The 15,389-nt window shown below is 36.6% G+C and overlaps 1 protein-coding gene and 1 pseudogene across 4 annotated transcripts in view; one reads left to right on the top strand and one right to left on the bottom strand.

The window, feature by feature from the left end:
* The window catches only part of Spata5 (spermatogenesis associated 5), a 344,203-nt gene that overhangs the window by 208,364 nt on the left and 120,450 nt on the right, over positions 1–15,389 (bottom strand). For all 4 annotated transcript variants that reach the window (XM_004646151.2, XM_023706442.1, XM_023706443.1 and 1 more), the window contains 2 exons: positions 11,637–11,690; positions 7,712–7,791 (listed from right to left, as the gene is read on the bottom strand). In XM_004646151.2, the coding sequence (XP_004646208.1) occupies positions 7,712–7,791; positions 11,637–11,690 (134 nt within the window). The remainder of the gene's footprint in view (positions 1–7,711; positions 7,792–11,636; positions 11,691–15,389) is intronic.
* LOC105740988 lies at positions 8,850–11,228 on the top strand (annotated as a pseudogene).

The raw sequence follows: 15,389 nt of genomic DNA on the forward strand, positions 1-15,389 counted from the left end.
AAAAAAAAAAAAAAAGAGACTGAGAACATCTCCTTCAGACATTTCTTCTCTTCTTTGTCTCTTAACTGTAAGGTCAATTTTGTAAAAATTCTATAGAATGTCTCTTGTTTTTCCTACACTCTATAGCCCTCCAGGAATGAGACACCGCATTACTGTTTCACATATGCAACACTGCTTGTTTCAGTTATCTAGTTATGTGTGGAGTTCTTCTCAAAGAAAAATGGCACTCATCGCATTTTTCCATGTTGGGTTTTACCACATCACTGCTAATCTCCTCTCTGTGTCCCTCTTTCTCAGTGGAATGCTCTTCAACAAGCACCTTCTGCTGCTCAGTGTGGAGCGTAAGAAGTTTTTGTATCCTTAGCTCCTCCGTATGGTCCTCAATAAGCTCTTGTACACATCTACACTATCTGCATACAGAACTATCCTTTTGCCATTGACACAATCTCCTTTACTTCCTATGCCTCACGGAGTGACACATTCTGGGCCACATTTCTTCCAGGCTGAGTTTAAGGTTTGGTACATGACATCCTTCCAGGCTTTGTCAATGAGGTTGATGCAGTGGAGTACATTAAACTGTTTTCTTCCATAACTCTTTCAAGAGTTAATGACCTCGGGCCAGGGAGATGGCTCAGTGGAATAAGCGCTTCTCTGGCAAGTGTAAGGGCCTGAGTTCAATCCCCAGTTCCGAAAAAAAAAAAAAAAAAAAAAAAAAAAAGAGTTAATGACCTCTTTAGTAACATTGAAACATCTGGTGAAGAGTGCCTTTGTGCATAGCATAAACCTTCTACAGCTTCTCTCAATTTCTTTTTTTCTTTTTGAGACAGGGTCTTGCTCTATCGTTCAGGAGGGCTTTGAATTTACTACATAGTCCATGCTGGCTTTAAACACACAGTGATCCTCCTGCATCAGCCTACCAAGTGCTGGGATTACAGGTGTGTACCACCATGCCCTGCTGGCTCTATGTATAGTTTTTTGACGCTGCAGATCGCTTGCCGGTGGGGCTGTAGAAGAAGGGTCCTGCTGAGGGGTAAGAACTTAACCTTATGCAGGCATACTCAGTGTCTATATCATCCACCAAGACCAGAGGGTGTGCCACGGCAATGCCCATCAGAAGGCACCTGGTAGGCAGCTGACTGTCAGAAAAATATTTCTTTTCAGTGGGTGTGAACACCTCGTGGAGCCATTTCACCAACAACCACCTTGTGACGCAAGCTTTGACACGGGCCCTCCACATAACAGGCAGTCTGGTCTTGTTCACATTCTGTTCCTTGAATTCACAACAGGTCTAGGAATGGTCCGCTGATAGTGGTTTAACTCTTCAGATCAGTGCTTGCATTCACACACAGCAAGAGTCAATCTTCTGTTTAGCATCTTCCAAAGGAGCCCTGCTTCATCACAGTTGAGCATTTGTTGAACGGCCTATCTCTTGGCCTTTGCAAATTCTGCTCATTCTGTTTTGTAGGCTTCTGCAGCGGCCTTGTCAGAACTGGAAGTCTCACCATGTCTTATCACACTGTGGACACCACCGCTCTTGTAGAACCTACCAAACCACCCTCTACCGGCTTTAAATTCATCACTTGCTGCACTTGTAGAGCAACTTTCTCGCAGTAAATCACTGTTCAAAGTCCTGGATTTTTCATAGATCACAGTTGCACTGATGCTATCACCTCCCAGCTGTTTCTCATTCAACCACACCAACAAATGTCTTTTCATCTCTTCCAGCACTTGCAGCCTCAACTTGGTTAACATTGTCACTCCATTTGCCAACTCAGCTCCTTTGGTAGCATCTGTATTCTTTTAAATATCCAAGATCATTGATTTCACAATCTTGTACTCAGATGCCAGGTCAGTCACATGAATATCACTCTTATGCTTTTCTGCAATTTCCTTCTTTAATTCAGTGCCTATTTTCTTGAAAGCCTTCTTCTTACCACTCTTGTTATGCACTTGCTGGTTACCTTTATTTCATCAATTGTTGCACTTGTACAGTAGTTTTCTTGGAGTAAATCATTATGCAATGTCCTAGATTTTTCACAGATCATAGTTTTACTGATGCTATCATCTCCCAACTATTTCTCAATCAACCACACTAACAAGTTTTTCCACCTCTTTGGAACTTGGGCCTTTTCTTGGTTAACATTATTACTTTTTGTTACATCAGTTCCTTTGATGGCATCTTGATTCTTCAAAAATTGACAAATTCGCTTGCCATCATGAAGTTCGAGGCAAGATCAGCGACATTTTCTTCTTCAGTCCAATGGTTATTTACTTCAAAATCTTCTTACTGTTCTTGCTTTGCATGCATGTTCTTGTTACCTTCATTATTGCTCTACACATTCTTGCCACATTCATTATTGCTGCACACATTCTGGCTACCTTCATTACTACTCTCCACGTTCCTGTCATGTACATGTGTCTTGATAAGTGCTCTGCACTTTCTTTGGAGCCATGCTAGATTGAATAATACTGTACAGCACTATATTGCTAAAAAGCACACAAGAAAGCTTTACCACAAGTATGCACGGTCTGTCTGTGATCATGATGTCAACCAGAAAAAGTCAAGACCATGTGTCACAGCGGGGAATATGGCCACATTTATGTTTGTCACCAATGTCAACTTTGTAAATGAAAGCAAAATTTTGCCAAATGCTTTTGTAAACAAACTGAATTGTTCATGAACAGAAGCATTTGTGAACCAAGATTTTTTGTATCATATGCTTATCTTTTTTTTTCATAATTTTATTGATAAACAAATAGCAATGAGACAGTTTCAAATCAAATTGCTAAGACAGTTTCAATAATTAACACACTGCATACATTCTTCTTAGTGGTTAATTGTTGTACAAGATGCGGACTTGATATCCTATTTACAAACACCATTAGAACAAATCATTCTATTCATTAAGAGAATGTAACTATATATCTATCCTAACCACTTTGAATACACAGATACAAAATGGACATTCATCTGTATACCCTTTTTTTGTTAAGTTCTGTTATGTGAATATTATAGGTGTGTAAACTCAGCAAAATGTTCTAAAAGAGTCCAGTAGCCCATAGTAGTATTGAGTCTTCTGCTTGACTGGCAATGTCAGAAATTGTTGACCTGAGTCCCCCACAGCTCAACATAACAGCATGGCTTTACTTCCTATATTTCATCTTCATACTTTTCTACTGGATGGTTAAGACCAAGGTAAAGCAGGACCTATGCAACAAGAGTTGTAGCTTTTGGGTCTGAGAAGGTCAGTGAAATCCCCTCAGGATTTATCCTGAGATCCTGTACCTCAGATTGTAGAACCTTTGTCAGTGTCAGCCATGTGGATGAGTCACAGCCATTGTTTGGCCAATGTGCTCTCTGTGAAAGGCTTGTTATCTTTAGAATACTTTTTTCTAATTCCTAAATCTTTTCAGTTAATTTTCTCTACAACAAGGTAAGGTTTGCTAATATACAATTGATTCTTATTCTAATTTTACCCATATGGAAATTATTACTGTATGACTATCTCACAGAAATTACTATAAGAATAAGTAGTTATTAAATGCCAGGTACTGTGTGAAACACTGTTAATGTATTTAATCCCAACAATCTAACATTTGTTTCTACTACAATCTCAATTTTACAGATTGAATAAAACAAGTCTTAGGTTTAGGAATTTGTCGTACATCCTATTCGCTATTTTATCCCCAACACAAAGCCTGGTATAGAAGCATTCAATAAGTATTCACTAAAAGATTACAAATTCAACCACAGCCTGAGCAAGTTTATGACTTATTCAAAACACCCATTATTAGGGCCAGTGAGATAGCTCAGTGGACTAAGTGCCTGCTTTCGATCCCTAGTCCAGCATGCCCTGCCAGCCCCACCCTTGGGGCACACTGAGACAGCAACTGGGTCTGGGCATGGTGGCACACACCTGTAATCCCAGTACTGGGGAGGCTGAAAACAGGAGGAGCACTATGAGTCTGAGCTGCATAGTGAGACCCTGTACCAAATACATCTTTTAAAAATGAAAAACAAAAAACAAAACATCCATAATTTAAATGAGTGCAGCATATAGAAGAAAAATTCAAAGTTCATTTATTTTTCTTCAAGTTCCAAAGAAAATTATTAAATACAGCAGAAAAATGGAAAAAAGAGATAACTGACATATCATTATAGAAACAAAGATTTCTTATGCTAAACAAATGGGATATTTATGTTTTTTTCACAATATGCTGTCTGTAATCCTCAGTTTCACAGCTAACTACTGTCTTCTTTTCCATCACATGAAATATTCAACACAATTTAAAACTCACAAAAGCATAATAGCTAGTGTATGTCAAAAAACACTGCTCAATTTGTTTAAATATCTTGAATTTGGAAATTAAAATATTGATTTAAAACTTTCTCTGAACTGTCTTTTTTTATACAGTAATATAGGTTTGTTCTAAATGTTATGTTAGGAAATACCTTTGAACAAATAAAATCAACTATTCTATGGTCTAATGTTACATATTAATGTCTTACATATTATGGAATTCTTTTCTCTTATACCAAGAGTACATCTAACGTCTAGGAAATTGGTTTAGAATCCCAAGTTATGTACTTCTAGTACAGCTACATGTAGTTTTTTTCAGTCTCTAAAAACTTTAATTCAGACAGCCAAAGACCAAAAAATATATGTGAAGCTTGTTTTAATTTCCAAATGACAGCAATCCAATGAGATAGAGCAATTACTTCTGGACAATAAGAGTCCATCATATAATCTGGAAAAAACAATAGCTGAAAATAACATATCACTCTTATGAGATCCTTATGGTTATAAAAAAACAGACTACATAAGAATACAAATGAAGTATAAGCAAAACAGCTTTGTACCACCAACATATATTTATGAGTTTTTGCCTATTTTCTGAAAATCAACTTGATAATGTACGGTCATAAATTTTTCAACACAAAAGGAACTGCACAGACTTAATTTATATTTGACTTAAGGCAAATATAATCTTCCTCTTCTTTTGAGTACACCTTAAAAAATTCAAAATGATGAATATCACAGGAAATAGATCTAAGAGCTCCAAATCACTAGTACCTCTAACATGCCTGAAACTCCTATTTTCCCTTCTCTGGTTTCCCATGTTACTTTATTTCACAAGCACTTTATGAGAGCTCTGCAACATTTTGTGTCTCCCATCTGGTGCACATTTAACAGTGTATCCTACCATGTCTCTTTTTTAAAAGAGAGTACAAATTAGAATTAAAACAAAAATTACAAATGATACAGAATTTCACTTAACAAAGTAATATGAATTTCACAGTATTTGTTGTAATACACACAGTTGTCTTTGAACCAGTTATTCATATGACCAGATATATTCATGTAAAACTGGAAGAAAGAAAAAAGAAATGCCTAAGAGGGGGGCTGGCGAGATAGTTCAGTGGTTTAAAGCGCCTACTTAGGCAAACAGGCAAAGTGCAGGAACTGCGGTTCAATTTCTAGCACCACATGCCTTGCCAGCCCCACCCCCATGATGGGCTAAGCCAACCACACACACACACACACAGAAATTAATAAGAGAAAAAGTACAAAAAATTGAAAAAAGGAGAAGAAACAAGTTAAAGCATTAACTGCTGCTTTCCATAAACCAGGAGAAATGCACAGTATAATTGTCCAAACCATCCTGCTTACATAGATAAATCTCTTTCTCCTGCTCTCTCACCTGTCCTTCTCAACTCAGAAACTTTTGAATAAGTTCATTCCCTTTTCCCAATATCTACTATACCCTTCAGATTCTATTTTTCTCCTTCAGGTTCTCACACTAAGAAGGCAATATGATGTTTCCACATGCGGGTCTGATTTATTTCACTGAAGAGTATGTCCTCTAGTTGTATCCAATTATCAACAAAAGACACAAATTTATCCTGTTTTATAGCTAAATAATACTCCACTGTATAAAAAAAAAAAAAAAAACTACATCTGCCTTATCCATCCTTTAGCTGATGGCCATCTGTGTTGTCTCCAGGATTTAGCTATAACAAATTGCACTCTTACAAAAATGGGTGCACATAAATCACTGTGGCATGAGGTTTTCAGTTCTTTAGGAAAAATAAAGAGGAGGGGAATAGCTGGCTTGAATGGGATCTCCAATTCTAGCTTTTGAATGAATCTGCACACTAATTTCATAGTGGTTGTACCAGTCCGCATTCCCACCAATATGCAGAAAGGTTTCTTTTTCCCCATAGCCTCTCCAGCATTTGTTACTGGCTGACTTCTTGATATCAGCCATTCTTTCTGGGGGTGAGATGAAATCTAAAGCTTTTTTTTTTTTTTTTAATTTACATTTCTTGAATGACCAATGATGGTGAACATTTTTTATATATTTATTTGCCATTTGTATTTCTTGTCCTGAGAAGTGTATGTTCATCTCACATGCCTATTTTTTGATTGGGTCTTTGAATTTGCAGCTTCTGACTTTTTAAAATTATTTGTTTTAGACAGAGACCTTTCTTTGTTGGAGGGACTGTTGGATATAATTTTTTTCCCAGTTTCACACTGTATCTCTTTTTAAGCTCTAAAATAAGGTGGCTCTGATGTCATCTAAGCCTGGTAGATCACATTACTTCAGCAAATTTGCCTAGCTACTTGTTTTTCTCTTATAGTTAAGGTGAACTTCACCTATATGTGCCATTTGGTGCTATCTTAAACATGGAAGAAGTAGTAAAACACGAAACAAAAACAAAACAAAAACTGGGATATGTATTAAATATAAAACAGGTAGGAGGTAGGAAATAGGGTGGTGGTTCTAAGGTTGGTTTCTCGATGGCAATTTATTCTCTCATTTGATGAAGCAGCAGATATAGGAAAGAACATAAGAGCAATGCTTCTTACCACTTAATCCAGGGAGTTACTAATCATTCCACCTTCCCTATGATTACTATCAGCAACATTTTATAATAAATATACACATCAAGATGTACAAAAAACATTAAATGCTTATATACAGTACTATGAGTAACAAATACTACTTAAAAGACAGCTAAATACTTATAAAGCTGAAAAGTCATATACTTGTTATACAGAACATATAATACATATTTGAGATAGCAGATGATCCTCTTCATTGCTCAAAATTCAGGAACAAAAACTATTCCAGATTGAATATTTCTAATTCAAAAATTTGAAATACTCTGAAATTCCAGATTTTTAAATGTATCATTAGGAAAGTCAAAACAAATATTCCAAAGTGAAAAACTCTGAAAGATGAAATACTTTCTGGTTTCACTTTCAATAAAGGATATTCAACCTACAGTAGTTTACACTTTATATAGTTATATTTTAGGAAATATAGCTTATTGTAGAGAATTCTATGCACTTTGTAATATTTTAAATAACTGGTTTCTAACCTAATAAATACTATTATGTCTCACTTTGTTTACAGTATTAATCACATATTTATTACAACCTTAAGTTTGGTACATCTTAATAAGAGGTCTCTCTAGATAATAAATATAAAAATTGAATGTTCCAAATGAATAATTTTTTTTCCCAATTGTACAGGAAGATATTATAAGGCAATCAAAAATAAGTTACTGGATATTAGGAAAAACTGCATTCATTAAGTGTTATTGGGGGAAAATTTACTATGCAATAAATTTGTATAAAGAAATTCTATTTACTCTACTTATAACTGCTAAAACTTAATAGCAATGCCATTAACTATTTCTTACCTGCCTCTTTCAACTGCCAAGGCATCAAGTTCATCAAAGAAAATAATGGAAGGAGCCACTGCTCTGGCTTTTCGGAAGATCTGGTATAAAGAGAATTATATGAGCCAAAGAGGAGCAAACTCCAGAAAATTATTTAGTTGACTTCCATTTGAAAATGTCTCTGAACAAAATCTACTATGTAAAAATCAACCAGTCAACCACTTTTTGTATCCTTCATAACAGATGCTAAGGCTATAGTCGCTGAAAAAGTGATCTCTTCAGGATTATGAAGACAAGACTACCAATACAAAGCCACACAAGTCCTCTATTGGAGGCAGTGCAGTTAAGCAATTACATTCTCAGTTAAAATTTCAGCTACACCACTGAATAGCTATATGACTTTCAGCAAGTAATGTTACTCTTCTAAACTTCAATTTCCATATCTACGAAATCAAAGTACTAATAAGTACTTACCTCAAAAGACTTAAGAACTGAAGAAACATAAAGTATTTGGCACAATGCCTAGATCAGTTCAATGAACAATAGGCATTATTAACTGAGACAAAGATTTAGAAGAAAAATCAAAATGTGTCAAATCAGCCACAGATTTACATGTAAAATAGTCATATACTAAAAGTCACGTATTTTTTTTTGAGACTATATGGGAAAATGATAGTTTATATAAAGCCAGGAAAATGGAAAATCTTAAAAGCAACATGGATTGAGCAGAAGCCAATCAAACTATCAAAATCAGAGACTGTCCCAATAGCCAAAGCAATGATACATGTGAAAATAATCTAGACTAAAAGAAGTATGGGTAACAAGATATCCAGAGTCAGAGGCTTAATCATGAAGGGCATGGTGGAATTGCCCAAGTAGGGGCAAATTTCAAATTTGTGAATTAGAAATATTCAATCTGGAATAGTTTTTGTTCCTGAATTTTGAGCAATGAAGAGGATCATCTGCTATCTCAAGTATGTATTATATGTTCTGTATAACAAGTATATGACTTTTCAGCTTTATAAGTATTCAATGCCAGCATGGTATCTCAGTTCATTGACCAGCCATTCTGCTTCATAGGGAGGCTGGAAAAGATTCATCCTACTGGATAAATGTTTATCCTTTCAGATGGAGAAGGAAAAAATGAAACCACGAATTGATGGAGTCGCTTAATGAACAACTATTTGGAATCGTGGAAGTAGCTAGAAGAGTAACAGCCAAGGCAACCATCATGTGTGCATCCTATGTCCAGTTTAGAGAAGCTAACAGTCCTTTTGATCTGGGACTTTACAATTAAGCAATGAAAATTACTCATGAATTCCCTCAGCTTTTTCCTTCTGGAGTGCAACAGGAATCTTGATTTTTTTTTTTTTTTTATGATTACAAGAAGCAAGGAATCCTCTAATATTAGAGGAACAGAACGCTTTTATTTCTAATATTTGTTATTTTTAAATTCCATGTATCAAATGTAGGTATTTCAATCTGCAGTTTTTGATGGAACTGGTATACTGACAGTTCTCACCTAAGTCCTCTTAAAAAACTTGCTACTACATTTTATGGTCAGATAAGATGTAACAACAAAATATCTTGCTTTGTGTCTGTGTTTCTATTTTGTTAATAAAACTTTGAATGATAAAGGGGAAAAAAAGAAATCCAAAAGTTTGTTACCTAGGCCCCAATTTTATGCTCAAATGTAATAAGACTACAAAAACTCAAGACATTAATACAGTAAATATTGCCTTTTTCATGCTGTCATTAACAATGTTTTACACAACTACCATCACCTACATTTTGGGAGAAGGAATAATTTGAAACATTTCTCATTGCAAAATTTTATGGTTGCACCGGGGAGATAGCTTCATGGTCTACAAGCCTGCCTGGTAAGCACAAAGACCCAGGTTTGACTGCCAATACTGCATACCATGCTGGCCCTTCACTAAGCCAGCCACTGAAAAGGGGTGTGGTGGCACACACCTGTAATCCCAGCACTGGGGAGGCTGAGAAAGGAGGATCACTATGCATCTGAGCTGCATAATGAGACCCTGTACCAAATAAACAAATAAAAAAATTCATTGTCTGATATTCAGTACTTCATAAGTGACAATCACCCATTCTACTGCTGTTTGTGTACTCCTGTCTTTAAATAGCTTTGGGAGTATATGGTGACTTTGTGTGAAACAGGTCAGTTTATGACCAGAAAAGTAAACTTGTGCTCAAATTGTTGTCTCCAGGTACCTTGACTTTATACAAGTTTACCAGCTGTATAGCTTCCATGATACAAAGCAATATAACAACCAGGTACTAAATTAAGTCAGGTTTAAAATACAGGAGAAAGAAGAGGCATTCTCTAAATCATCATGTAGAGGTAAAACAGAAGCAGTATAGTGAAATTTTCATATAATAAGCTTATTTAACTTCAAGGGCTACCTAGTTTAAAGGATTTTAAATCTGATTCTGAAATTATATGTTCCTTTATGTTCATCCTGTTAAAAATACTTTTACTTGGTAAATATAAAGGTTAGTATGATGTTTAAAAAATAAAAACAAAGTATTATAAGTTATCCAAAATTTCATTTTCCAATAGTAACGTTTGTCTAAAGAGAAACATATGTCGCCATCCGGTTCAGAACCCACAGCCCCCCGCTGTGGGTTCCAGCAGCTCTGGCGGCAGGAGGAAGGGCAGTAGTCAAGCTGAGCAGCTCCTACAGCTTTCGCACGTGCCCCGTGCGCTGCCAAGATACCCAAGAGGAAGGCCAGCTCAGCCAAAGGGCAGCAAAAGAGGAGCCCAACAGGAGATCGGCGAGGTTGTCGGCTAAACCTGTTTCAGCTAAAGTAGAAAGGAAGCCAAAAGAAGCAGTGGGAAAGGATAAATCTTTGGACAAATAAGTGCAAGCAAATGGAAAAGGGAAGCCAAGGGAAAACAGGCCAAAGTGGCTAATCAACAAACCAAGGAAGATTTACCTGCAGAAAATGGAGAAACTAAAACTGAGGAGAGTGCAGCTTCTGATAAAGCAGAAGACAAAGAAGCCAGATCTAATTACACACCATGCCTTATCAGTGCTCCCTGTCTCTTTTCTTGTACAATCCAGAGAAACATTTTCATCAACTATTTTGTAAATACAAGCTTTTTAGTAGATCTAGAAACATTTTTAAAAAGGACAGAATCCCACCTCATCGCATTTTTTAAGTGTAAATGATTTTTCTAGAGGTGAAATCATTCTCTGGTTGTTTATTTTTTGGTACAACCAGAAATAGTGCGATATTGAATTATGGCAGGCTTTGACTATCTTGGGTGTCAGCTTAACATTCCATAGGTAGGGGTTAGTTTTATATCCTGCAATACAAATCATACTAAATGGCAATTTGGAATTACAGTTCTGCATTTAATATGTCTTGGATGCTTTAAATTACTTCTATTCTCATATTTTTAGTAGGATTGTTTCCTAAAGAAAATTACATCTTAATTGTTGCCCTGTCAGAATCATGTGCACTCTGTAACATCTTTTGCAATGGTACTCCAGTTGCTTCATTTTGTTAATGTGCTGTGAAAGATCAAACATTTGAATATGTGTGATACAAAACTGTGAATTGGTGGGACTTAAGTAACAATGTCAGCATTTGAAAATACTGGTACTTAATCCTCTTACAGAAAATCTGTTTCTAAATTTGAAGCTGAAAAGTCACTGGAACAACTGAAAAACAATACATGGCTTTTTTAACACACATGGTATGTGTGTTAAAAACTGGGTACAAAGTGAATCATGTGTACTAATCCTCATCACAACCAATAACATCTCAAATACTGAAGACAAAAAAATAAAGAGAAACATGTCACTGCAGTCCAGATCTTGAAATCTCAAAATACATTACTCAATATAAAATGGAAACTACAGACAGCACGACTGTGATTCTTTGCAGAGTGTCACTTACAGTATAATAATCTCACCTCTCTAACTGCTCTTTCAGATTCACCAACATATTTATTCATTAATTCAGGCCCCTGCATAAAAAAGAAAATAACCATTTAGAGAGTTGATAAGTGAAACTCAAATATATTTACTGAAGGACCAACAATTTCAAAGAGAAAAAAAAAATCTCTTATTCACCAAATCAGTTTTTAAGCATGATTATTGTTTTTGAGTGTTATTTAGGCCTTAAAAACTAAAGCCCTCTATAATTTTGTTCTCAAAATTATATTTCAATACAAGGAAGGCTGTGACTTAACCTATTTTTTGTTCTTCATCTTCCTAATCATATATATTTTTATATTTTTAAAGTATGGTGTAAAACATGCAGTAAACCATATTTTTACAGTATGCTTTTTACCAGACATGATGTACACACAGAAGATAGAACACCTTAACTCATTTATTTTATCTATTTATTTACTTTATGTATTCAGTACAGGGTCTACAGGGTCTCACTACATAGACTATACTCGTGAGTCTCCTGTTTTCAGACTCCCAAATGCTGGGATGACAGGCACACATCACCACCCCCAGTCTCAACTACTGTTTCAGCGCACTCTGGGAGCTGGTCAAGCACAGGATCCCAGCACCTGTGCTCTGCCTAAGTAGGCACTCTAGTCTCCTGAGCTATCTGGCTGGCCCTGAACACATTAATCTGGAAAACAAAAAGATAAACTGCATAGATTCGCAAACTAAGCACTTGATGGCTCTGAGCAGGCTACTAAAATTTACATCTAAATCCATGAGATCAGATCCAGCCCTAGCCCAGGTGCAGTGAGTGTGTGGGAGAGTTTCTAGCTACCCTCCACCAGTGGGACTGGTCAGTCCCAGCCCAGGCGCAGCCTGGGTAAGACCCTCTTCCACCCTCTTTGGACACCCCCATCATTCCGTAGCACATCACCCCAAAATGACAACCCAGTGAGAATTTCTGCCGCATTCTGGGGACCCCCAGATCCAGTCCTAGCCCAGGCCCAGTGAGCGTGTGGGAGAGCTGCCTCTCCCTCTTACTCCACCTTGTACGCTCCACAATGACCTCAGGCCTGGCATACAGGCCTGAGGTGAAACTCTGCAGCTGCAATCCCTCCACAGAGAGTAGGGGACAGAACCACCCAACTAGTCCAGGAGCAGAACATCTTGCCAAAGGGGGAAAACAGGTTCACTCAAGGGTGGCATCAGGAAGAACCTCAGCACAGCAGCCACACCGAAGCAAGGCATAGCTGGATAAATCTAACCTTTGTAGATTTTCACCTGAAATTCAGAAGGTACTAAGGTTATAACTGCACCAAAGCTCTACAACAAAGGTTAGAAGACAGTGTTACACAAAATGACACGAGAAGCAGTAAAAAAAATGTAATCTCAGACCCAAACCCCTCCCATAACAAGTACAGATGACACTAATGCAGAACAAACTGGGAATCACACAGCTGAAGTCAATGAATCAATGGATTCTGAAAAAAATGAAACAACTGCAGAAAGGTATAGAGGAACTCAGATTGGAAATGAAAAAAGAATTCCCTGAATTAATAGCATCGACAGTAAAGAATCAAATATAGAAACATATGGAGGAAACACAATGCCCACCCAGAACAACTGCAGAGGACATTAGCTCACCTCAAACGTATGAATTAAGAGTGTCGATAGTAAATAAGCAAAAGCAGAAAGTTATAGAGGAACTCATAGCATCTGAATGAAAGAATCAATTACAGAAACATAGGAAGGAAAAGCAATCTGAAGAGAACATAGCACTAAAAGAAATAGTAACTGCTTCAAAAGAAGACATTGATTAAAAAAAATAGAGATTAGAAAAATGACAGATTCCTTCAATGAGCAATACAGGAAAGAAATAGATCGCATGAAGCAGAGTCAAAGAGATATACAGGAATTTAAAATATCAATGACAAGCTAGCAAAACCATTTAAGTGAAAGTGAAGACAGAGTTTCAGATCTTCAAGACGCTGGTTCAGTTAGTGAAAAGATCTTTTAAAAACAAACAGGAAAAAATAATCCATCACCTTCAACACGATGCAGAAATAAACAATGTGACACTAATAGGCATCAATGAGAAGGAAGGAGTCAATACAAATGACATTAAAAAACATGGGCAGAAGTAATAGCAGAAAACTTTCCAAATATGATGAAACAATCTGACATCCAGGTAACCGAAGCATACAGAACACCAAGTAACGTCACCCCAATGAAAAACACACGGAGACATGTAAGAGTCAAGATCCCAGAAATTCAGCGCAAGAATAATATATTGAAAGCCGCTAGAGAAAAGAAGCAGATCACATTCAAAGGAAAACCCATCAGAATTGCGGCTGACTTCTCTTCACAAACCATGAAGGCAAGAAGAGCATGGAGCAGAGTACTTCAAGTCCTCTATGAAAACAAATTCCAGCCCAGACTACTATACCCTGCAAAACTCTCTGTCAAGTTTCACAGAGAAGTGAAATGCTTCCATGACAAAGAACAACTAAACAATTTCATGATGACCAAGCCAAGCCTAAACAGGCTCCTGAAAGATGTTCTAGAGAGGGAACAAAATGATCAGAACTACACGAATGAGATCAAAAGCAATCAATTAAATAGTGCAAGCAATTAAACACAGGAGAAAAAGGAGTAAATGACGACAGGGAAAAACATGTCAATCATAAGTCAATACATCTCAATTCTAACCATCAATGTAAATGGACTCAATTCACCAATTAAGAGAAATAGACAGTGGATTAGGAAACAAAATCTAACAATATGCTGTATACAAGAAACACATTTAACTCATAAAGAGATTCAAAGACTGAAAGTCACAGGATGGAACACAATATTACACGCCCCAGCACCTCAGAAAAAAGCAGGGGTAGCAATCCTATTCTCACACGTCTCAACTTCAAACCAACAATGTTCAAGCGAAATAAAGAAGGCCACTAGATACTGGTTAGGGGAAAAATTCAAGAGGAAGAGGAAACACTCATAAACATGTATGCACCAAACACGGGAGCACCCAACTATATAAAGCAAATTTTAAAGGACATGAAAAATCTTATAACCAATACAACAATCTTAACAGGAGACCTTAACATCCCCTTATCCCAAAAAGATAGGTCAAGGAGACAAAAAAAAATCAGCAAAAAAATAACATAACTCAATCACAGCTTGAGACAAATGAATTTGGAGGACACATACAGAGTGTTCCACCCAAACACAGCTGAATACACATTTTTCTCAGCTGCACATGGGTCATTTTCTAAAACAGACCACATATTGGTACATAGGTCATGCTTAAGTACATGCAGGAAAAGAGAAATTATCCCATGCACATTATCTGACCATAGTGCAATGAAACGGGAAATAAAGGACAAAAGAAACCAGCAAAAAAAAAAACCCTAAATACATGGAAATTAAAGGACACCCTACTCAGCAACCAATGGGTCACAGATGAAATTAAACAAGAAATTCAACAATATCTACAATTCAATGAAAATTCCAGCACAACTTATCGTAATTTATGGACTTCTCTTTGTATGTTTTTTATTACATCTTGTATTTCATTGGCTGTTATAAGGCTATTGAGAGTGGTTATATCTTGTCGATTCAGTTGTGGTAATTTGTACCTTTTTTGGAATCTGTCCATTCCATCTGTGTCTTCTATTCTGTGAGAGTAAAGATTCTCAAAGTAGCTATTGATAATCTTCTGAATTTCCACTGAGTCTGTGGTAATTACACCCTTTTCATTC

The sequence above is a fragment of the Octodon degus genome, unplaced genomic scaffold (genome assembly GCF_000260255.1).
Source record: "Octodon degus isolate 3935 unplaced genomic scaffold, OctDeg1.0 scaffold00256, whole genome shotgun sequence".
NCBI classification, from domain to species: Eukaryota; Metazoa; Chordata; class Mammalia; order Rodentia; family Octodontidae; genus Octodon; species Octodon degus.